The following is a 23,961-nucleotide window of genomic DNA, read 5'->3' as shown; positions in this document are numbered from 1 at the left end:
TGATTCAAAGAGGCCTTAATGCTGCTGCTGCTGAAGAAGAAAAAAAGATCTATGATTTATTCTCGGGTTTCACTTTTTTGCTTATGACTTGAATTGTCTTGTGAGCAGCTGGTGCTTGAATAATCTTAGCAACATCTGTAATGTAGCCGTTGTGTCCTGTGGTCAGTCTCTTTTTGAAGCTTGCTATATATAAAATGGTGCTGTGGCTTGAGATCTGCCTTGATATTATAGACAGCTAGAGAAATGTTAATTGGACACAACTGGATTTTTAAAAATGCCACAAACCATGGCATATTGTCAGATGGATGCCTTTGTATATGATAGGCTGGGGTGAGACCACAGATGAGCTTGAGCCAGTCCCAGTTTATAGCAAACCCCCACTTACTAAACCAATATCATACCTTGTCGTTCATTGTTGTTGTAATTTGATTCCAAAACAGGGTGCATTGCTTGGGAAATAATGCTTTAAATACTGTTCCAATGTGACTTCTGAGTTTCATTGATTACACTGATAGTCAAATAGAGCTCAAAGGCTAGTGGATGTTTGTGATTACTGTTACAAAGCTGATTCCTGGCCAATATTATTAACCCCCAGGGTTGGTAGAGGTTTTGAAACACTGGGGATTCAGCAAGTTCATTCCCTTCTTGAGGAATTAGTGCCAATAAGTCAACGAGTGAGATGAAGTCTCCCAAGTTGGATGGATTCATAGCTTGTGATCTTATAGGTAAAAAAAAAAAAATCTGACCAATTTTGGGCAAGGAATTAGGCTAGGACTGGATTAGTTAACAAGTTTGAAATGATTCAGAAACCAAAATTGTCTGCTCAGATTTTGGAACCGTAACTTACAGGAACTCCTGATCCCTAGAGGCTATATGTAGGTAACAAAAACAGAAACAAATACCTGGAAAAACTCAGCAGGTCTGGCAGCATCGGCAGAGAGGAGCACAGTTGACGTTTCGAGTCTTCATGACCCTTCAACAGAACTAAGTAAAAATAGGAAAGGGGTGAAATATATAAAAACAAAAAACTGCGGATGCTGGAAATCCAAAACAAAAACAGAATTACCTGGAAAAACCTGCTAAGTTTTTCCCGGGGTGAAATATAAGCTGGTTTAAGGGGAGGTGCGGGGTGTTGTTGGGACAAGCAGCCAGTAATAGGTGGAGATAACCAAAAGAAGTCACAGACAAAAGGACAAAGAGGTGTTGAGGGTGGTGCTATTATCTAAAGGAATGTGCTAATTAAGAGTAGAAAGCAGGACAGACAAGGTACAGATAGCTCTAGTGGGGGTGGGGTGAAGGAATACTAAAAGGTAGAGATAAACAATGGGTGGAAATACATTTAAGAATAATGGATCTAAAATTGTTGAACTCAATATTCAGTCCAGAAGGCTGTAAAGTGCCTTGTTGGAAGATGAGGTGCTGTTCCTCCAGTTTGCGTTGAGCTTCACTGGAACAATGCAGCAGCCAAGCACAGACATCTGGCATGAGAACAGGGTGGAGTGTTGAAATGGCAAGCGACAGGGAGGTCTGGGTAATGCTTGCGGACAGACCAAAGGTGTTCTGCAAAGCGGTCACCCAGTCTGCGTTTGGTCTCTCCAATGTAGAGGAAACCGCATTGGGAGCAACGAATGCAGTAGACTAAGTTGAGGGGAGTGCAAGTGAAATGCTGCTTCACTTGAAAGGAGTGTTTGGGCCCTTGAATGGTGAGAAGAGAGGAAGTGAAGGGGCAGGTGTTGCATTTTCTGCGGTTGCATGTAAGGTGCCGTGGGAGGGGGTTGAGGAGTAGGGGGTGATGAAGGAGTGGACCAGGGTGTCACGGAGGGAATGATCCCTACGGAATGCCACCGGGGGTGTGGTGAAGGGAAGGTGTGTTGGTGGTGGCATCATGCTGGAGTTCGTGGAAATGGCGGAGGATGATCCTTTGAATGCGGAGGCTGGTGGGGTGATAAGTGAGGACAAGGGGGACCCTATCATGTTTCTGGGAGGGAGGAGAAGGCGTGAGGGTGGATGCGCGGGAGATGGGTCTCTGTTCTGATGATGCCACTTTCAAAAACAGTTCCTGTGACATGTCCTCCTTCTTCCTTAACCGAGGTTTTCCACCCACGGTGGTTGACAGGGTCCTCAACCGTGTCCGGCCCATCTCCCCCGCATCTGCCCTCACGCCTTCTCTTCCCTCCCAGAAACATGATAGGGCCCCCCTTGTCCTCACTTATCACCCCACCAGCCTCCGCATTCAAAGGATCATCCTCCGCCATTTCCGCCAACTCCAGCATGATGCCACCACCAAACATATCTTCCCTTAACCCCCCCCTCCCCCGGCTGCATTCCGTAGGGATCTTTTAGTTATCTCCAACTATTACTGGCTGCTTGTCCCAACAACCCCCTGCCCCCCCACTTAAACCAGCTTTCCTATTTTTACTTAGTTCTGTTGAAGGGTCATGAGGACTCGAAGCGTCAACTGTGCTCCTCTCCGCCGATGCTGCCAGACCTGCTGAGTTTTTCCAAGTATTTCTGTTTCTGTCTTTGTTTTGGATTTCCAGCATCTGCAGTTTTTTGCTTTTAGCTAAATGTAGGTAGTTGTGCCAACTCTGGACATATTTCCAGATGCTTGTTCAGGTCATTAGTTCATAGTGACTCATAAGGAGACTATTCAACCCATCAAGTCTGTGTTAGCTCATGATAGAGCAACCCAGTCAGCACCATTCCCCCTCTCTATCCCCTTGGTCCTGCAAGTTTATTTTCCTCAAGTGCCCACCCAATTTCTTTTTGAAATCACTGTCTCTGCTACCACCACCACCATTAAGAAATAATTGTAGGAGAAACATTTTATCAACATCAAGACTTCTCACTGAGCATGGATAGTTCTTCCTTGCTTGCTGGGATTTTGGGAAAATCCTGGAGCATTAGCATCTATGTTGACAAGGTGGACTCCGATTTCAAGTCAAGAAATATTTTGCTTTAATATGAATTACTCATGAATGATATATTGCGAGGAATGATTAAAATCTATGAAAAAGACAAATTGTAACTTTACATCAGTGGTGATTAGTATGCTCATGAACAAGTACAGATGGTTCAGGTGATGTTGGGTATTGTGATACATGAAAATGTAAAACTTGTCTGCAATTTGCAAATATTATTGCATTTATCTTCTAAAGGGTGGGGCCCTTTATCATTGATTATCCTCATTTTGTTTGTCACAAGGGAAATTCTGATAGCTGGGAGGCTAACAGATAAAGGAAATACACAGACATGGGCAGTTCACTCCCTCAAGCCTAGTCCACCACACAATTAGATCATAGAATCATAGAAAGTTTTAGCACAGAAAAAGATTCAGCTCACCTTATCCTTGCTGGCTCTTTCAAAGAGATGTCATGTGTAGTCCCAAACTCCCACTTTTTGTTCATAACCCTCTAAGTTCCTCAACCTATTACCCCAACGCCACTTTAAAATTATTTGTGGAATAGGCTCCACCACCACCTCAGAGCGTTCCCAATCCCAACAACTCTTGTTCGAATTTTCTCCTCATCTCATCTCTCTCAATTTTTAGTTAATGATTTTAAGCCCATGAACCCTGTTCATTGACCCACTCACCAGAGAGAATAGGTTTCTCTATCATGCCTGATGTGTACCTCAGCTCCAGTTAACTCGACTTATCCCTCAATACTCTTTGCTAATTTAAAAAAAAACTTGTCAATCTTCGTCTTGAAAGCTCCAATCGACACAGCATCTACAGCCTTTTGGGGGAGTGGGGAAGAATTCTAAACTTCCACTGCCCTTATGCGAAGAAGTGCTTCCTAATTTTACTCCTCAGCTCTAACTTTAAGTTTTATGCCCCTTTGTTCGGGATTCCCTTAGCAAAGAAAGTAGTTGCACTGTAGTCGCCTTATAAAATCCTTTTATTGTTTTATACATGTTGATTAGATCCCAGCCCCTACCTTCCATACTTGAGGTAACACAAACAAGTTTGTGCAACCTGCTCTTGTAATTTAACCCCTTCAGCCCTAGTATAATTTTAGTACGCCTGCACAGTGCCCCCTTTAAGGCCAGCAGAGTTGAATGAAGTACTCCAGAAGAGACGTGAAATCCACATGATGCTGAATGTATTGAATCATGATTTTCTGGAGAAAATAATGGTGAGTTTAGTGAGCTCACTGCGATACACGTATAAATTATTCAGCAATTTGTGGCAAGGAGAAGAAATGCCATGAGTTGCAAATCGCCACAAATTGCTGGACAGTTTGCGCCAATCCACCTTTAGCCTTGTAAAAATGGGAGCATCCCATCAACCTCCCCATGAGTTTCAAGGAAATCCTGCATTCCTGCTGTTAAATTCACCGCCGAAATTTAAAACTTGTACTTAACACAAGGACCCTTTCCATGACAAGATCGCAGCCCTTCCAATGCTGTCCAACTTCTCTGGCTCAGAAAGCAAAAAATTTAAATTGCTGAGTTTCATTCCCCCAGATAGTAAATTGTTCCTAGAGGTATTTCTAGGATCTAATATTTTCTGACTTTCGGACCTTTATTCCCCTCTTAATTCAATCTTTCTTTTCCTCTCTCTGTCTTTCTGTACATAATTTGGGTCTAATTCAGAAAATGTTAGAAATACTCAGCAGTTCGGGCAGCATCTGTGGATTGCTGCATTGATACTGTCCGACATGCATAATGATTTCAACATTTTTGTTTATATTTCAGATTTCCAGCATTTGCATTACTTTGCTTTTGTTTTGTTTGACTCTAATTCTGAATTTACCCTGTTTCCTTCTCTGCTGGCCTCTGTTTCTTTCTCTGTACTTAAATTTCACTCATTAAGGAGATAGACTGATGGCCTTCTTGTTCACTGAGGCTCCAGGTACCCCGTTGCCCTCGCATTTCCAGGAGCCTGCAGTGCAGAAATGCTTTGAACTGTAGGGTGGAGGAAAAGGTGTAACTAATGGAGCCCGCCATGCGATGCCATGCTCCAGCAAAACCTGGCCAAGTGATTGTGTACATCTGAAATCGGAACAGGGGGAGGCCATTTAGCCTCTCGAGCCTGTTCCACCATTCAATGCAGTTATGGTTGATTTGTGACCCAACTCCATATACCTGCCTTTGCCTCACATCCCTTCGTACAGTACCTTTGGTTAACCAAATCTATCAGACTCGGGTTTAAAGTTAACAATTGATCTAGTGTCAATAACCATTTACAGAAGAGAGTTCCAAACTTCTATCATTCTCTTCCTAATTTCACTAATGAAAAGATGGACAAGGAGGTAGAGAGGCAGAGAGATGCAGTAAGGGAATTCCAGAGCTTCGGACCTAGATATCTGAAGCATGGCCACCTATGTTGGACCAAAGGAAATCAGGAGGAACACCAAGTTCTTGGAACATGTTTGTCCATGCATCTACTTCAGTTTAAAAAATTATGGTTAAATGTCAGTTATTTTTAGTGTAAGTATATGAACCCCAGAGCACTCATTACTTAATGCTGTGAGAGGGTGTTGAAGATGTGTATGCCTGTATCTGTTGTGGAAGGCTGTTTTTTTTCATTCCAGATATCACTGAGCTGCATGTCAATCCTGATGAACAGCAGTTACAGGCTGATAACTGCAGATTGCTCAGAGCAGTGAGTTAAGTTAGTCTGCAGTGTCAGACTATTTACAGTTAATAAAGACGGTGGCTTAACAGTCATTACTGACAGAACAGCCTAGTTATTCAGCACATGACCTCTAGTTTCCAGGTCGCTCTAATTACTGGACTTCATAGTTCCTCTTCTATGCGGTTGCACAGTTTTTATTCCATCTCTATAAAAGTAAAAATACCTAAAGATTAAGTTCTCTAATTGAAACTAAAACCTTTGTTCGGGATTCATGATGATCTTGCTTATCCTTTTCCTTGTTCAACTTCAGCAATGATTTCACTCTCAATTGCAAGATAATTACGGATGACAAAGGCCATCTAGCCCAGCTCCTCTAATCCATTCAGAATGATTTATTAACATATGTATTAAGAACAGGAGTAAGCCATTCAGCCCCTTGAGTCTGCTCTGCCATTTGATAACATTGCCTACATTATATCAGTGATTACTACTCAGAAGTATTTAATTGGCCAAAAGATGATTTGGGAAATCAAGAAAGGTGCTGTATAAATGTAGGGTTTGTCTTTCTTTCTTTACACCTGCATGCATTAGGCAGACTGACTGTAGCAATGGTGAAATTGGAGGCCTAATACTGATTCTCCAATCAGAGCAATAAACTGATGCTAGGAAAGTGGCTACAAAGAAATCACTACATTTACGAAACAATTCAACTCTAGCTAATACAGTCTTATCATTCTGATTTCTCTAGTGCCAACCCATAATATACCATAAATAGCATCTGTCCCTTTTATGCTAATTACACTAGCCCCAGGATTTTTCAATCAGACACATACTAGCAGCTTAGGAAAAATATAGATTGAATTGTTGATCTGAATTTTTCAGAGAAGAATAAAACATCGTACATAAATTCAGTACCGCCTTAGCTCAAGAACTGGATTGTTTCCCCTTCCCCTAGAAGCTGTCATATGATTATGTGGCACACTGAATTTGCAGCCTATCCATAGGTTCCATGTGATGTTGCATTACATTTGTATTAAGTAAAAAAAATCTAATTGTTTGAGGTATGAGAGAAACAGGCAGATTAAGTGGAAAAATGTTCGAGAAATAGGAAGAGACAGAACATACAATTGTAAGGGTCCACCAGCAGATGAAGCCAAAATAGTTTTAAAAAATAGTTTAGGTCCCTACATCTGAATGCACATAGTGTTTGTAACAAAAGGGATGAATTATTAGTACAGATAGAGATAAATATGTATGACCTGATAATCATTACGGAGATATGGGTGAAAGGTGACCAAGGAACCTAGATGTTGAAGGGTATTTGATATATCGGATCAACAGGAAGCTAGGAAAAGGTGATGGGGTGGCTCTATTAATTAAGGATGGCATTAGTTCTGTACTGACCTTAGCTTGAAAGAGCAAGATGTGGAATCAGTTTGGGTACAGATAAAAAATTGTAAAGGTACTTGTGGGAGTAAACATCTACAAAATGCACTACAGGAATTCACCAAGACTCCTTTGACAGCATCTTCAAAACCCACGACCACTACCCTTTAGAAGGACAAGGGCAGCAGATAGATGGGAACACCACCACCTGGAAGTTCCCCTCCAAGTCACTCAGTGTCCTGACTTGGAAATATATCGCTGTTCCTTCACTGTCGCTGGGTCAAAATCCTGGAACTCCCTTCCTATCAGCACTATGGGTGTACCTACACCACATGGACTAGAGCGGTTCAAGAAAGCAGCTCACCACCACCTTCTCAAGGGCAACTAGGAATGGGCAATAAATGCTGGCCCAGCCAGTGAATTGAAGCCCACACATCCTGTGAATAAAGAAAAAGTTTCTAGGCCCCCTAACAGTAGTTACACTGTAGGACAATGCATGCAAGAAATAATAAATGGGGTGTGCAAGAAAGGCACTGCAATTATCATGGGTAACGTTTAATTTATATGTAGATTGGGAAAATCAGCTTGGCAAAAGTAGCCTGGAAAATGACCTCAGTGTTTTTGGGACAATTTCTTAAGAGCAGTACTGTCTAGAGCTACCAGGTAGCAGGCTATCCTACACCTGGTAATGTGCAATGAGACAGGATTAATCAATAACCTCATGATAAAGGAGCCTCTGGGTGACACTGACTACAACATGATAGAATTTCATGTTCAGATTGAAAGGGAGAAGTGTGGGTCTGTGACCGAAGTTTTAAACCTAAATGGAGGTAACTATGGGAGTAGGAAGGCAGTGTTGGCTAAAGTGAACTGCAAAACTAGGTTAAAAGGTAGCACAGTAGAGATGTGGTGGCTGACTTTTAAGGAGATATTTAATAATGTTCAAAAGATTTATTTATCCCAGTGAGAAAGAAAGGCTCTTTGATGAGGCCCGAAATCCTCAAGCCTCTGGTACATCAACACAACATGTCATCAGAATTGTCTACTTTAGAGCATGATGAAAGTTTAGACTACTATTTATACGGCAGTTTAAATTCAAAAGAGAATTTTGAGAAATGTACAGTATTTTAATTTGTGTGCTCAATCTTAAGTGACCCTTCCAGCACCCCCAACCCCACACAGCGACCAATTGGATCTGAAACGATTACAGGTTTTCATTTAACATTTTTCAACCAAAGGGACACTCATGGCAGTTGCGGCGCTGCTACTGCTGACCTTCAGGCAGTTCGCAGTTTTCTGGCGGGCTTTTCCAAAGAAATCGGAACCACGAAGCTTAATGAAGGTCAGAAGCGTGACCTGTCAGTGAAGCTTTTATTAAAAATTGTAGCTGACAGTTTTTTAAAAGCTGGTCTTTCAGGTCTGGCGCTCTGGCTGCTCAGTCTGGACAACGATGAAACTCTGTTTACAACACCGAGCCTGGCCCCTCCTGGCCTCTGGTGTTTGGCCCTGCTGGCGTGAAATGGGATTTGAAAATTAAGACTGTTTTTTGTTCTTCATCTCTACAATATTCAGGGTGATCTCACAGTTTGCATCTTTTTGTTTTTCAGTTTTTGACTACAGCTACAGGGACTACATCCTTTCCTGGTACGTGAAAATCAGCAAAGATGAAGGGCACCTGTACCACATGCTTTCAGAAGACTTCTGGGAAATGGCAAAGCAGTTGCGCGTTCGACTAAGTAACATTGACATAGTTAAAGTGGTTTGTAATGATGTAGTCCGGACTGTACTTACTCACTTCTGTGACCTCAAGGCAGCGAATACAAGGTAAAGGATTAGTTTGAGATGTGCAGTTTAATTATATTGTCAATTTTTGTCCCTCCTCATCTTGCCTGAGCGTCTTCGCTCTTTACTGGGGCACGGTTCTATTGCACCCTGGTTACTTTTCAGTCCTGAGCCTGACTGGCTCCTTTGAGTCGTGACTGTGATTGCTAGTAAACTGTTTGACCATGGGTGACATTGTAGCTGAATCCCATTATATCTTCACCAGCCAGAGCAGAATCCTATTTGATCTCCCCTGGCTTAATTACACTGGTCCAATCCTGATTAAGGGCAACCACCTCAGCAAACTGGATGTTGAATTGGATGCAACATTTATTGAGCATTTCTTCTGGTCACAAAAAGATAACTAACATGTGCCCTTTCAATGTCAGTCAGCACTTTCCCAAATTCTGGCTAAGCTGATTTATGATATTCCGATATAAATAATTTTAATGGTATCCTCAGCTAGAGAATTAACACACCATTCTTCCAAATCCAGTGCATGCAGCACATTATGTGTTTATCAGTAGGTGGGTATGATGCGGTTTTCTTCTTTTTCGTTATGATCTTTTTTAAAGTGCTGTATTGGTTTTGGTACTTCTAAAAGGTGCCTTTCAGTTTATCAGCACCTCATATTTAATACTCTCATCCTTGTGTTCAGATCTCTCCATTGCCTTGCTCCTCCCTATTTCTGTAACCACCCCAACCCACTGACAATTCTGCTTTTCCTCCAATTCTGCCTTCTTAAGCTGCCTTCCACTTCCTTCACACACTGACTGTGCCTTCAGCTATTTAGGCCATAAGCTCTGGAATTCCCTCTCTAATCTCTTTGTCTGTCTTGCCCTTTCTCCCTTCATTAAGTCCATCTCTTTGAACCAAAGAAGCAGTTGTTAGAGGAGTGGCTGAAAGCTTGGTCAATGTCAATTTTTTTTGGATCAGGCTTCTATGAAGCACCTTGGAAAATTTTTCTACATTAAAGATTCTGTAGTAATGCGAGTTGTTGCATGCGCAGCAAATAAAGTACACCCTGCAAGTAAGTGGGAAGTGGACAGCCTCTCTTGAATTGTCAACACACCAGCTGACAACTGTAGATTTATGTTTTTCATTGTTCCTATGGTGCTTTTGTGCTCATCAAGATAAAAGATGTTGACACCGGGGGATGGAGCAATTCCCCATAATGTCAGCACCGGTAACGTTCCAGACAGGATGCTTGGATGGGGCTCCACCCCGACAATGTGACTTATCCTCAGATAATCACCTGCTACTGCTTTAGTGCCATGTCTTGATTTCCAGCTCCAGTTAGTTTGCATCTTCTGAGTGAGAGTGCCAAATTATGGAAGTTGCATCCTGTGGACACACTTCCAGCAGGGTCTTGTCGTTCCTGCCTGTAAAAACATGGTTTAAACAGAGTTTTATATCTGATCGGCCTAGATTAGAATGCAGTTTCAGAGATGGAAGGATAGCATACCACCCAGTCTCTCAACTGTGGATGTTGATTTCCCTTAGATTGTATGGTTCAGTTACAATTCCTCATGTCACCAGGAGTCTCTATTCAGCCGGATGCTAGGACAGCATTCCCCTAATCTCTACCGACCAAATGGGTTATAATCAACCGGAGAAAAGGTGAGATCCTCCTGTCACCCTCCTCAGGTTAACAGATTGTTGTTTTGAGTTCTTGCAGCAGCTATTCGAGAGGCCATCAAAATAAAATCGTTATCATGAAATCAAACCGGGAATTCAGAAAATAAATTTGCACTCACCACTCTCTGGGTAAATGTGGGCTGAAGCCGTTAGTATAGCTGAATTTAAGGGGAGGCCAGATAAGCATATGAGGGAGCAGGGAGTTTAGGGTTATTCTGATAGAGTGAGATGAGGAAAGGTGTGAGGAGACTTAAGTGGAGTATGAATACTGGCATGGACTCATTGGGTCATATGTTTGTGTGCTGTAAATTCTGTACATTGTCATCACCTGCAGAGTGCAAAAATACATATTGCCCATTAGTGCTGAATTAAAGAGTCGGTGACATTATGTCCAAGAGCAGCTGGATGAAGGCTTCAAAAAGTCACTTGATTGTTTCAACTGATGGAGAGAAGAGATATTCATGGGGTACATTCAGACCAGGACCCAGAAGTGAAACGGCAGTATACTAACCCATTGTGACACCCTCAAACTCACGTACAAAAGTTAAGAATGTATTTTGGCAAGAGAAAACGAACAAGAAATGTTTGCAGTCGAAAAAAAAATGATCAATATAATTGAAAGTTTTGTGCTTTACGTGTTAAATGCCTGGATGGGCATCAGATCTGTCTGTAGCAGAATAAATTTCACTGTCGCTCTTAACTCATTGGCTGAAATAGCAAACTAACAATGCTGATATCTAGATCTTGACAATGAAGCAATGCCTTTGAAAGATAGGTTTCAAGCAAACAAAGCATTGGATTCAAAAACAGAAAAAGCAGGTCTAACAGTATTTGAGGAGAGAAAGACAAGTTAACATTTTGAGTCCGTATGACCCTTCTTCAGAGCTAAAGAGAAGTAAAAATGTGTTGGAATTTATACTGTTTAAGGGGGGTGGGACAGGTGAAGCTGGATAGCAGGCCAGCGATAGGTGGAGGCAAAGGAGAGATTGCCAAAGTTGTCATGAACAAAAGGACAAAGGGGTGTTTATGGTAGTGGTACTGGCTAAAGGAGGCGTTGATGGTGGCAGACTGTGGTAATAGCAGGACAAGGGTAAGCACTCTGGAAAGAACAACATGAACAAGTGACAGATGCCCCAATTGGGGGTGGGGTGGGGGAAGGGGATGGTGGTGGGGAAAAAAGATCGAAAATAAGATAAAAGGTGGGGATAAAACGATGAATAAAAATGAGTGGATAAAAAATAAAAATAAAAAAAAATAAAAATGACTATTGATAAAAGAGGACAAAAAAGGGGTGAGGATGGATGGTCTGAAGTTGTTGAACTCAGTGTAAAGTCTGGAAGGCTGTAAAGTGCCTAATCAGACGATGAGTTGCTGTTCCTCCAGCTTGCGTTGGGCTTCACTGAAGCACTGAATTCCTTGTTCCTAAAGTGATTTAAAGCATTGTTTTTATTTCTCACTGAAACAAGTGTACAACCACATAGCTAATCTAAATAAAATTAAACACTTGCCTCTGACGTTATGTACTTGAACCATGTGATTCTCTATTTTATCTTGCCTCCCTACAGTAACATTTCTTTCTAGAGACTGCGTATATGTAGCAAGGGCCTTGGGATTCATTTGTTGTTGTTGCCTTCAATTTCATCTTTTGGACTGGACCTTTTTCACCCAAGTACTTCCCTTACAATGTGGCTCATTCCTGTGAACTTGTTATCCAATTATACAGTATCATAAGTGAATTGTTTCACTTTTATTCTTTAATTTTCTCCCCTTTCCTACCTATTTACCTTAACTCCCACATTCCTAATTTTCTCTTTACGCTGGCAAAATACACATTCTAGACTTGACTCAAAACTTCAGTGACCCTTGGAGCAGGGATGGGGGTGGGGAATGAACAATAGCAGTAGAACATTCTTTGAGTTGGAGTTTCAAGGGAGGAAGCTGGGCCCTGCCCTCTTTCCCACCATCTGTTCCCCTCCCCGCAATGCTAGTTGGATAACTCACCCCTATGCAAAGGTTCACGCCTCATCATTTTAAAACATCCCCTGAATTATCATGTACATAGAATAGAAAATTTTGGTTAATTTCCCCAGATTGCTTTTGCTGTGTATTATATACCAGATTTCCTGTGGCATTGCTCATGGCCATGTTTATTATAGTGTTACACCATGCAACGTGCAACAGGTTTTATGAAATTTGTCAGGAAGTGGTCATCTCTCTCTCCTAATTGCTCTAAGCAAAGCTACCTGCTGTTGAGGTGCTCTGTGACATGTTCTTTTTAAGGCACATCTTTCCACTAGAGGCTAATTGCTGAGGGAAGTTTGTCTTGCAGTACTTGCAATTTCTCACATGCAGTTTTCTGAATCATATGTTTGATTTATCTCTTGTGCATTTCCCAGTAATTTTTAAAAAGTTAATCGCTGGCTAGGCAAGCATTTATTGCCCATGCTTAATTGCCCTCTTTCAGAGGGCATTTTAGAGCTGTAGGTCTGGAGTCACATGAAGGCCACATTTCCTTCTCTTAAAAGACATTAATGAACCAGATGGATTTTTACGATAATCGACCACAGCTTCATTCCAGATTTTTATTCCACCATCTGCCATGGTGGGATTTGAACCCAGGTCCCCAAAGCATTGTCCTGGGACTCTGGATTACCACTATGCCACCGCCTCCATAAGGTTTTGAAAAAGTCTCAAACTTATTTTTAGCTGAGTAAAATGGCAAAGGTCCTGAGAAAGATGTGCTGGATAAAGTACAGATGGTTGATTTTCCCAATGGATGGTGGCCAGGTCTTGGCATTATGGGAAATTCAACAATTCCTAGGGCAAGCAGTTTCCCTTCCTGTTGTAAAATATTGTTGTTTGCAATATTTTCATCTCTTATGGTTTCTGTAAAATTTGCTGGATAGAAAATGATCACAGCCTATCTACCTCACCTTCTACCATCCTGGTAGTTGCAGGATAGAACCAAAAAATTGAGCTTTTGCCCAATCTTGGCAATCAGACCTTATCACCTATCCTTGTATCAATAGGTGAGATAAACCCCTAGTGATGAAAAACTTTGGGAGCCATTGGTTTTAAAAACATTAAAAGTGGAAGATTGTTACAGGCAAAGCAGAGGCAAGAAATCTGATTCAGTAATTGAGCATGTGTCAAGTTAGTGAAATCGAGCTATTTTTCTGCAAGCACAGGAACTGCTACACTAATTGATAGAGACTGGTTGCTATGTGCCCACTTGTTCTTGATCCTTGCACTCGTAAAATGAGTATTTCCCCATTTGACACAGTCCAGACCCCTCATGATTTTGAATATCTCTATCAAACTTTCTCTCGGCCTTCGCTTCACCAAGGACAACAGTCCCAACTTCTCCAATCCATCTACATAACAGAATTTCCTCATCCCTGGAATCATTCTCCTGAATCTTTTCTGCTCGCGCTCTAAATGCCTTCACATCTTTCCTAAAGTGTGGCGTTCAGAATTTGGACCCATGTTGAGCCAGAAAAATTACTAGAGGAGAGAATTTTTTTACTCCACAGCGTTGTCAGGATCTTGAAATGTTGGTTGAAGCTGCTTGAAGATGAGCAACATACAGGGCCGCAGGCAAAAAGCAGGGATGTGGGACTAAGCACAATTGTTCGTTCCAAGAGCCAGCATGGGGTGGGCTGAATGGCCTCATTCTGTGCTGTTTCTACGATTATAATGTAAGATGAGAGAAGAATCACGTATAAAATAACTCATTCAAGACAACATTTGCCTGGCTGCCATTCAAACAGACTGGTCTCATACTATGATGAATCTGTGAGATAAACTTTGGGATTGGGAATTGTATAAAAGGAAAAATCTGGAGGATGCAGGAGTTGGTGTACCTCCAGTCAGTTTGTCTCTTACTTTTCCTATTGTTCCTATACATTTGATTTCCTTCCTTTGTTCTTTCCAGCTCAGCCTCTTTACTTGCACTCCATTTCTTGGCTCACATAGTTAGCATTGTCAGTTACCAGCTGCAGCATTCAGGGCTGCTTCTGTTCCCTGTCTCCATCCAGCAGCAGAGTCAGGAATATCTCGAAGCTCATGCAAAAGAGCCCTGTTTTAATAAGACCACAATGTTAATAGAACCTCTCCCTTGTAATGTGGACTTACTGCACCTACCAAAAAGTATGCCCTTCCATTCTATTCTGTGGACAGAGCTACGCTGAACCTTGTCACCAGCAACTGGTGCTGGTTTCGAGTCAATCTGGGTATGGACTTGGCTGCAGAATTTTTCTGTTATTCATTCATGGGTGTGAGCATTGCTGGCTAAGGCAGCGTTTATTGCCCATCGCTAATTGCCTCTGAGAAAGTGGTGGTGAGCCACCTTCTTGAACCGCTGCAGTCCATGTGGTGTAGATACACCCACAGTCCCAACTGTGGGGTAACAGTAAGGGAGGGTCTCCAGGATTTTGATCCAGTCACAGTGAAGGAACAGCGATATATTTCCAATTCAGGATGGTGAGCGGCTTGGAGGGGAACTTCCAGGTTGTGATGTACCCATGTGCCTGCTGCCCTTGTCCTTCTAGATGGTAGTGGTCATGGGTTTGGAAGATGCTGTCTAAGAAGCCTTGGTGAGTTCTTGCAATGCATCTTGTAGATGGGGTATACACTGCTGGCACTGTGTGTGGAGGGAGTGAATGTTTGTGGATGTGGTGTCAATCAAGATGGCTGCTTTGTCCTGGATGGTGTCAAGCTTCTTGGACGTTATTGGAGCTGCACTCATCCAGGCATGTGGAGAGTATTCCATCACACTCCTTGTGCCTTGTAGATGGTGGGCATACTTTGGAGAGTCAGGAGGTGAATTACTCGCCACAGGATCCCAGCGTCTGACCTGCTCACTTGGCTAGTCCAGTAAAGTTTCTGATCAATGGTAACCCTCAGGATGTTGATAGTGGGGGAATCAGCAATAGTAATGCCATTAAATGTCACGGGGCAATGGTTACATTCTCTCTTGTTGCAGTTGGTCATTATCTGGCATTTGTGTGGTATGAATGTTACTTGCCACTAGTCAGCCCAACCTTGGATATTGTCCAGGTCTTGCTGCTTTTGTCAAAGACTGCTTCAGTATCTGAGAAGGCATGAATGTTGTTGAATATTGTGCAATCATCAGCAGACACTTCTGACTTGTGGTAGGATGAAGGTCATTGATGAAGCAGCAGAAGATTACAGGGTCTAGGACATTACTCTGAGGAACCCCTGCTGTGATGTCCTGGAACTGAGATGATTGTCCTCCAACAGCCATAACCATCTCCCTTTGTGCTAGGTATGACTCCAGCCAGTGGAGAGTTTTGCCCCTGATTCCCATTGACTCCAGTTTTGCTAGGGCTCCTTGATGCCAAACTTGGCCAAATGTGACCTCGATGTCAAGAGCAGTCACTCTCACCTCACCACGGGAGTTCAGCTCTTTTGTCCATTTTTGAACCAAGGCTGTAATGAGGTCAAAAGTTCAGTGATCCTGGCAGAACCCAAACTGAGGGTCAGTGAGCAGGTAATTGCTAAGCAAGTGCCATTTGATAGCACTTTTGATGACCCCTTCCATCGCTTTAGATATGATCCGTCAGTTATGGAATTGCAGGTCTGTCTATCACTTGCTGCTTATGCTGTTTGGCAAGCAAGTAGTCCTGTGTAGTAGCTTCATCAGGTTGACACCTCATTTTTAGGTATGCCTGTTGCAGCTCCTGGCATGCCCTGCTGCACTCTTCATTGAGCCAGGGCTGATCCCCTGGCTTAATGGTAATATAGAGTTGGAGATATTTCAGGCCATGCGGTTACAGATTGTGTTCAAGTACAATTCTGCTGCTGTTAATGGCCCACAGCGCCACATGGATGCCCAGTCTTGAGTTGCTAGATCTGTTCGAAACCTATCCCATTTAGCACGGGGGTAGTGCCACACAACATGATGGAGGGTATCCTCAATGTGAAGGCGGGACTTTGTCTCCACAAGGACTGTGCAGTGGTCACTCCTACTGATACTGTCATGGACAGATGCATCTGCGGCAGGCAGGTTGGTGAGGATGAGGTGAAGTTTGATTTTCGTGCTTGTTTGTTCCCTCACCACCTGTCGCAGACCCAATCTAGCAGCTATGTCATTTAGGATTGGGCCAGCTCAGTCTGAATTGATGTTACCAAGCCACTCTTAGTGATGAACATTGAAATCCCCCACCCAGAGTATATTCTGCACCCTTGGTGCTCCTTCCAACCTCGAGTACTGATTCATCAGCTGAGGAGATGAGGGAGGTGGGTGGCGGTACATGGTCATCAGCAGGCAGTTCCTTGCCCATGTTTGACCTGATACCATGAGACTTCATTTGGTCCAGAGTCTATGTTGTGGACTCCCAGGGCAATTCCCTGCTGACTGTATATACTGTGCCGCCACTGGGACAGGACTCACCCAGAGATGGTGATTGTGGTGTCTGGGACATTATCTGTAAGGTATATTTCTGAGTGTGTGACGATGTCAGGTTGTTGCTTGACCAGTCTGAGACAGTCTCCCAATTTTGGCACAAGCCCCCAGATATTAGTAAGAAGGACTCTGCAGGGTCAACAGGGCTGAGATTGCCATTGTCGTTTTTGGTGCCTAGGTCAAACCGTTTGATTTCATTCCTATTTATTATCTTTCTAGCAGTTTGATACAACTGAGTGGCCTGCTAGGCCATTTCAGAGGGCAGTTAAGAGTCAACCACACTGCTGTGGATCTGGAGTAACATGTAGGCCAGACCAGGTAAGGATGGCAGATTTCCTTCCCTAAAGGGCATTAGTGAACCAGTTGGGTTTTTATGATAATGGACAATGGTGTGATGGTCATCATTGGACTTTTACCAGATTTTTATTCAATTCAAATTCCAGAATCACAGAATGTTACAGCGTAGAAGGAGGCTATGCAGTGTCTACATCGGCTCTCCGAATGAGTATCATGACTTATTGCCATTCTCCTGCCTTTTCCCCGCACCCTTGCACATTGTTTGTGTTTCTATTCAAATAATGACTTAATGCCCACTTGAATGCCTCAATTGAACCTGCTTTCACCACACTTCCAGGCAGTGCATTCCAGACTCGAACTAGTCGCTCTGTGAAAAGGTTTTTTTCTCACATCACATTTGCTTCTTTTGCAAATCACTTTAAATCCGTGCCCCCTCACTCTTGGTCCTTTTACAAGCGGGTATAGTTTCTCCCTACTTTTTCCAGCCCCCTCATGATTTTGAACACCTCTATCAAATCTCCTCTTAGCTTTCTCCTCTCCAAGGAAAATAGTCCTGACCCCTCTAATCTATCTTCATAACTGAAATTTCTCATCCTTGGAACCGTTCTTGTAAACCTCTTCTGCACTTTCTCTAATGCCTTCGCATCCTTCCTGTAGTATGGTGCCCAGAACTGTATACAATACTCCAGCTGAGGTTTAACTAGTGTCTTAAGTAAACTCAGCATAATCTCCCTGCTCTTGTATGCTCTGTCCCTATTAATAAAGCCCAGGATACTGTACGCTTTGTTAAATGCGCTCTCCACCTGTCCTGCCACCATCAATGATCCGTGCATATATACATCCAGGTCCCTCTGCTCCTGCATCCCCTCAAGAATTGTACTCTTTATATTATCTCTCCATGTTCTTCCGACCAAAATGCATCACCTCACACTTCTCCGCATTGAACTTCATCTGCCACCTATCTGCCCACTCTACTAACTTGCCTATATTCTTTTGAAGTTTTATGCTGTCCTCCTCACAGTTTGCAATACTTCCAGGCTTCGTTTAATCTGCCAACTTTGGAATTGTCCCCTATACACCCAAAGTCTAGATCATTAATGTATATCAGGAAAACCAAGGATCCTAATACTGTCCCCTGGGGAACTACCCCACAAACATTCCTTCGGCCCGAAATATATCCATTGACCATGACCCTCTGCCTCCTATTACTCAGCCAATTTTGTATCCATGTTGCTACTGTCCTTTTTATTCTGTGAGCTTTAACTTTTCTCAAGTCTGTTGTGTGGCACTGTATCGAATGCCTTTTGAAAGTCCATGTCCACCACATCAATAGTGTTACCTTTATCAATCCTTTCTACCTCTTCAAAAAACTCCAGCAAGTTAATTAAACATGATTTCCCCTTTAGAAATCCATGCTGGCTCTTCCTAATCAACCCATATTTTTCCATATGATGACCAATTCTATCCCAAATAATTGTTTCTGGAAACTTTCCCACCACCAAAGTTAAACTGACTGGCCTGCAATTGCTGGGCTTATCCTTACAATCTTTTTTGAACAAGGATGTAATGTTTGCAATTCTCCAGTCCTCTGGCACGTCCCTTGAGCCTAGGGAAGACTGAAAGATTATGGCCAGTGCCCCTGCAATTTCCACTCTTTCTTCCTTCAAAATCCTTGTATGCATCTCATCTGATCCCAGTGCCTTGTCAACTTTAAGTACCGGCTGTTTATCCAACGCTTCCTCCTTATCAATTTTGAACCCTTCTAGTGACAGAGTTTCCTCCTCTTTCACCGTGACCTCGGTAAAAATGGATGCAAAGCATTCATTTAATACCTCGGTCATGCCCCCTGCCCCCTGTGTAAATCCCCTTTTTGGTCCCTAATCAGCCCTACTCCTCCTTTTACCACCCTCTTACTATTTGTATGCCAATATGGGGATTCCCCTTTTTGTTAGACATCTGTCCCACCAATTTGCGGTCCATAGACTACACTGAGCAATGTAATTGCACCCTTTTTGTTCCTTTGCTGTAGTCACATTGATTCTGTCGTTGAATCTCTGCAACATCCCCTCTCTCCAGTACTGCAATGCTCTCCTTAACCAATACTGCCACCCCTCCAACTTTTCTTCCTTTCCCATCTTTTCTAAATACCTTTATTTAACACCCAGCCTTGCCCTTCCTTGTGCCAGGTCTCTGTTATCACCACAACATAATTTTTCCACATGGCGGTCTGCACCTGTAACTCCCCAATCTTATTTGCTATACTCTGCATTCACATACATGCACAGTAACCCTGATTTAGACTTCATGACTTTCTCCCTTACTCCAACTCCATCTATCAACTTACTATTCTCTGTACTAGTCCTACCTGTCTCTCCCAATGTTTTGTGCGCCCTGGTATTCCTCTCTAATATTCTCTGCTGGCTCCTGCACTCCTACCATTTTAGTTTAAAGCCCTCCCAACAGCACTAACAAAGTGCCCTGCAAGGGACTTAATCCCAGCTCTGTTCATGTGCTAAAGAATGGGAATAATAAGACTGCGAGAATTCCGGAAGTGTCGAGAGTGTTGAAACTGATGGAGCAAAGAGCGCACTTCTGCTTTTATAGGTCTAGATTTGTTAATTCCACAAAGAATAGAATTTGTTGCCAAAAACAGAGCAAAATAACTCGAGCCTTTCTCATTAGTTCTGGTTGGAGTTCTGTATATGTGCTGGAATTGTACCATTGATTTTCATCAGTGAAATTGTGCTTTTAGCTTGTGAGTTGATAGGATGAGTGAGTGTAGTTCTGACTGATTTGGCCCTTATTTTGAAAAGTCCCATTGAATCTTTCAGGAATTTGTAACTTGAAAATCACAAGAACAGCTTGACCCCCTGTTGTACTATAGTTAAGTGTCTGGTATGTGTGCAACATCTTTTTTCGTAGCATGGCTCCTTTCCACAGCATAGCTGAGAAGCTCACTGTGGGGAGTGGGGTGAGGTTACCATGCACTCTGTTGCTTTCTTAAGTGGATATTTCTTAGGAAGGCACATTGTCCAATGGTGCAAAATAAGGCTTAAATACTACAATTTTTTAAACAAAATTGGTAGTGTACATTATAATAGAGTAGAGGAGACACAGGACTGGAGTAAGTTAACTAATTCTCCCCTGCAGTGGCTGACCTTTTCCTGCTGTACTATTGTCGCAGCTGTTTAATTTCCCTGGAGTGAGTGAGTCTTATAGTTCCTCAATCAAAACTGAACCTTTTCTAGTTCTGATGAAGGATCATTGAACTAAAACATTAATTTTATTTCCCTCTCTACAGATGCTGCCAGACCTGCTGAATACTTAAAGCATGCTTTGTTTTTTTTTCTCACATTTCCAGCACCTGCCGTGTTTTGCTTTTGCATTTGTGAACTTTTAATTGGCCAGAATCTTATGTACCTGATGGACATCCAACATGTTCTTTTTTCATTATTGAAGGAGACTGGCATTTTTTTTTAGGGTTCAATCTTGTATTGATTTTCTCTTTGTGATGTTTGTTTGTTACTCTGCTTCAGGATGCAAACTGTGTGTATTAAGATGACGTGCCCTGAGCTGAGTTTTAAATGCCACACCTAGTCCATCATCATTGCCTTTTTCCACCTCTCTGCCTCTATCCCTCCCCGGTGACGGAAAAACCCTCATCCCTGCCTTCGTCCAACTACAGATTGACTTTTCTAATGCTGATTTAACCTCAGTAGTATCAGCTTGTCTTACGCATCTATAACAGTAACTTGGCATTTAACAGTTTTTTTTTAAGTCTCAAGGCATTCACAAATAAGAACAGACAGGGAAATGGATGTCAAGTCATGGGCAGAGAAATTGGGAGCGGTCGCTAAAAGCTTAATCAAAATAATGGGTTTTGGATATACTCCTAAATTAGGAGGGAGAAATGTAGTGGTGGAGGTAGAGAGAGAGTTGAGTTTCAGCGCAACCTCCCATACTCCCTTTGAGTAAGGATGGTCGACACCTTTGAGTCAGCCATGGTCCAGTTTGGTGTCAGCCATCGATCTGCTTCAGCGCCCTCACTTCTGACCAAGAACTAGAGCTACAGACCAAGAACTTGAAAATGGGATCAGACTAGATAGCTCTGGAACTAGATAGCTCTAGACTAGAAGAGCAGAGGAGTTGACCTGGTGTCCTGGCCAGTATTTATCCCTTAATCAACATCACTGAAGCAAATTTTTTGGTCATTGTTTCGTTAATGTTTGTGAGACCTTGGGTGCAAATTAGCTGGAATATATATTACAATAGGGACTATTCTTAATTAGTTGTAAAGCACTTGGAGAAGTCCTGAGGTGCATTATAAATGCAAATTTGTTTGTTCTTAGAGAAATTATGTATGTAAAGGCTGAAGGTACATTGACCCAAAGAATCTATGTTAGATATATCATATGCTTTGTACACTCCTCTCATGCTGTGGCTTGGCTATTACTTTTAACGTTAATACAGTTTGCTGCAGTTGTCCATGGATGGTATCATGGGACTCTAGTAACGTTTTGTGAAGATAAGTATTTTAAAAACTTTTTCAAAGGAAGATCTCAAAAGTGTATGGTGTTGCACAATGGGCTCTGAACCTTTTACATGGTATATGTAAAAGCAGTTTGTACAATTATGCATTGCTTGACTACACGTATTTTTATCCCAACCCCTTACTCATTACATGTTAATACATAGAATAAATACATAACATTATATTGAATATACAGCACCAAGCAGACCATGCTGGTGTTTATGCTCCACTTGAGCCTCCTCCCACCCTTAGAAGCTATTATTAAAGACATTATAGTGGGGCACTTAGAAAAATTCAAGGCAGTCGGGCTGAGTCAACATGGTTTGGTGAAAGGGAAATAATGTTTTATTAATTTACTGGAGTTCTTTGAAAAAGTAACGTGCTGTGGATAAAGGGGAACTGGTGGAGGCACTGTAGTTAGATTTCCAGAAGGCATTTGATAAGGTGCCATATCAAAGGTTATTGCGGAAAATAAAAGCTTATGGTGTGGGGGTAACATATTGGCATGGATAGAAGATTGTCTAGCTAACAGGCATAAATGGATAATTTTCTGGTTGGCAAGATGTAACAAGTGGTGTGCCACAGGGATCAATGCTGGGACCTCAACTTTTTACAATTTATATAAACAACTTGGATGAAGGGACCAAAGGTATGGTTGCTAAATTTGCTGATATCACAAAGATAGGTAAGAAAGTAAGTTGTGAAGGAGACATAAGGAGACTACAAAAGGATGTAGATAGGTTAATTAAGTGGGCAAATACCTGGCAAATGGGGTATAATGTGGGAAAATGTGAAATTGACAGGAATTTAAAAAAAAAAGCATATTATCTAAATGGTGAGAAATTGCAGAGCTCTGAGATTCAGATGGATCAGGGTGTCCTAGTGCATGAATTGCAAAAGGTTAGTATGCAGGTACAGCAAGTCATTAGGAAAGTTAATAGAATGCTATCATTTATTGCGAGGGGAACTGAATGCAAAAGTAGAGAGGTTCTGCTTCAGTTGTACAGGGTATTGGTGAGACCACATGTGGAGTACAGTATTGGTCACATTATTTAAAGAAAGATGTAATTGTGTTGGAAGCAGTTCAAAGAAGGTTTACTAGACTAGTACCTGGAATAGGCAGGTTGTCTTATGAGGAAAGGTTGGACAGGCTAGGCTTGTATCTGCTGGAGTTTAGAAGAGTAAAAAGTGACTTGATTGATTTAAGCATATAAGATCCTGAAGGGCCTTGACAATATGGATCTGGAAAGGATGCTTCCTCCTGTGAGTGAATCTAGAACTAGGGGGCACTGTTTAAAAATAAGGAGCCACCCACTGAAGACAGAGCTGAGGAGAAACCTTTTCTGAGCGCCGTGAGTCTTTGGAACTCTCCTCCTGAAAAGGTGGCAGAAGTAGAGCCTTTGAATATTTTTAAAGCAGAGGTAGATAGATCCTTGATAAGCAAGGGGGTACAAGGTTATCGGAGGTAGGCAGGAATGTGGAACTGAGGTTACATTCAGATCAGCTATGATTTTATTGAGTGGTGGAGCAGGCTCAAGAGACCGAGTGGCTTACTCCTGCTCCTAATTCATATGTTCATATGTTCCTATGTTTGTTTGTTCTGTAACTCTGTCAGCATAACCCTCAATGTCCTTCCCCCTCGAATGCTTGTCTAGCCTCCCCTTAAATGCACATACACTATTTGCCTCAACCATTCTCTGATTCTACATGCCCTCCACTCTCTGGAGTTTCTTCTGAATTCACTATTTTTTATTTCAGTGATAATCCTATATCAAAATCGGGGGGGCAGGGATGATAGGGTTGGGTAAGACGGTCTGTTCTCTGGTTGATTTTTTTTAAAAATTTGTTCATGGGATGTGGGCATCACTGGCTGGCCCAGCATTTATTGCCCATTGCTAATTGCCCTTAAGGACTGAATGACTTGCTAGGCCATTTCAGAGGGCATTTAAGAGTCAATCACACTATTGTGGGTCTGAAGTTACATGTATGCTAGACCAGGTAAGGATGGCAGATTTCCTTCCCTAAAGGACATTAGTGAACCAGATGAGTTTTTACAACAATGGTTTCATGGTCATCATTAGACTTCTATTAAATTCGTTGAATTTTTTCATTGAGTTCAAATTTCACCATCTGCCATGGTGGGATTCAAACCTAGGTCCCCAGAGAATTACCCTGGATATCTGGAGTATTAGCCCAGTGATAATACCACTACGTCACCGCCTCCCCTGTGCAATTATTTAGTTGGTATAGACCAGGAGAACACTGCCCTGGCATCCAGCT

The 23,961-nt window shown here is 42.3% G+C and overlaps 1 protein-coding gene across 3 annotated transcripts in view; it reads left to right on the top strand.

Annotated features, from left to right (window-relative positions):
- The window catches only part of snx25 (sorting nexin 25), a 251,246-nt gene that overhangs the window by 98,972 nt on the left and 128,313 nt on the right, over positions 1–23,961 (top strand). For all 3 annotated transcript variants that reach the window (XM_041186048.1, XM_041186047.1, XM_041186049.1), the window contains one exon: positions 8,575–8,791. In XM_041186048.1, coding sequence (XP_041041982.1) covers positions 8,575–8,791 — 217 coding nt within the window. The remainder of the gene's footprint in view (positions 1–8,574; positions 8,792–23,961) is intronic.

The sequence above is a fragment of the Carcharodon carcharias genome, chromosome 4 (genome assembly GCF_017639515.1).
Source record: "Carcharodon carcharias isolate sCarCar2 chromosome 4, sCarCar2.pri, whole genome shotgun sequence".
Lineage (NCBI taxonomy): Eukaryota > Metazoa > Chordata > Chondrichthyes > Lamniformes > Lamnidae > Carcharodon > Carcharodon carcharias.
This window is presented reverse-complemented; position numbering and strand designations above follow the sequence as displayed.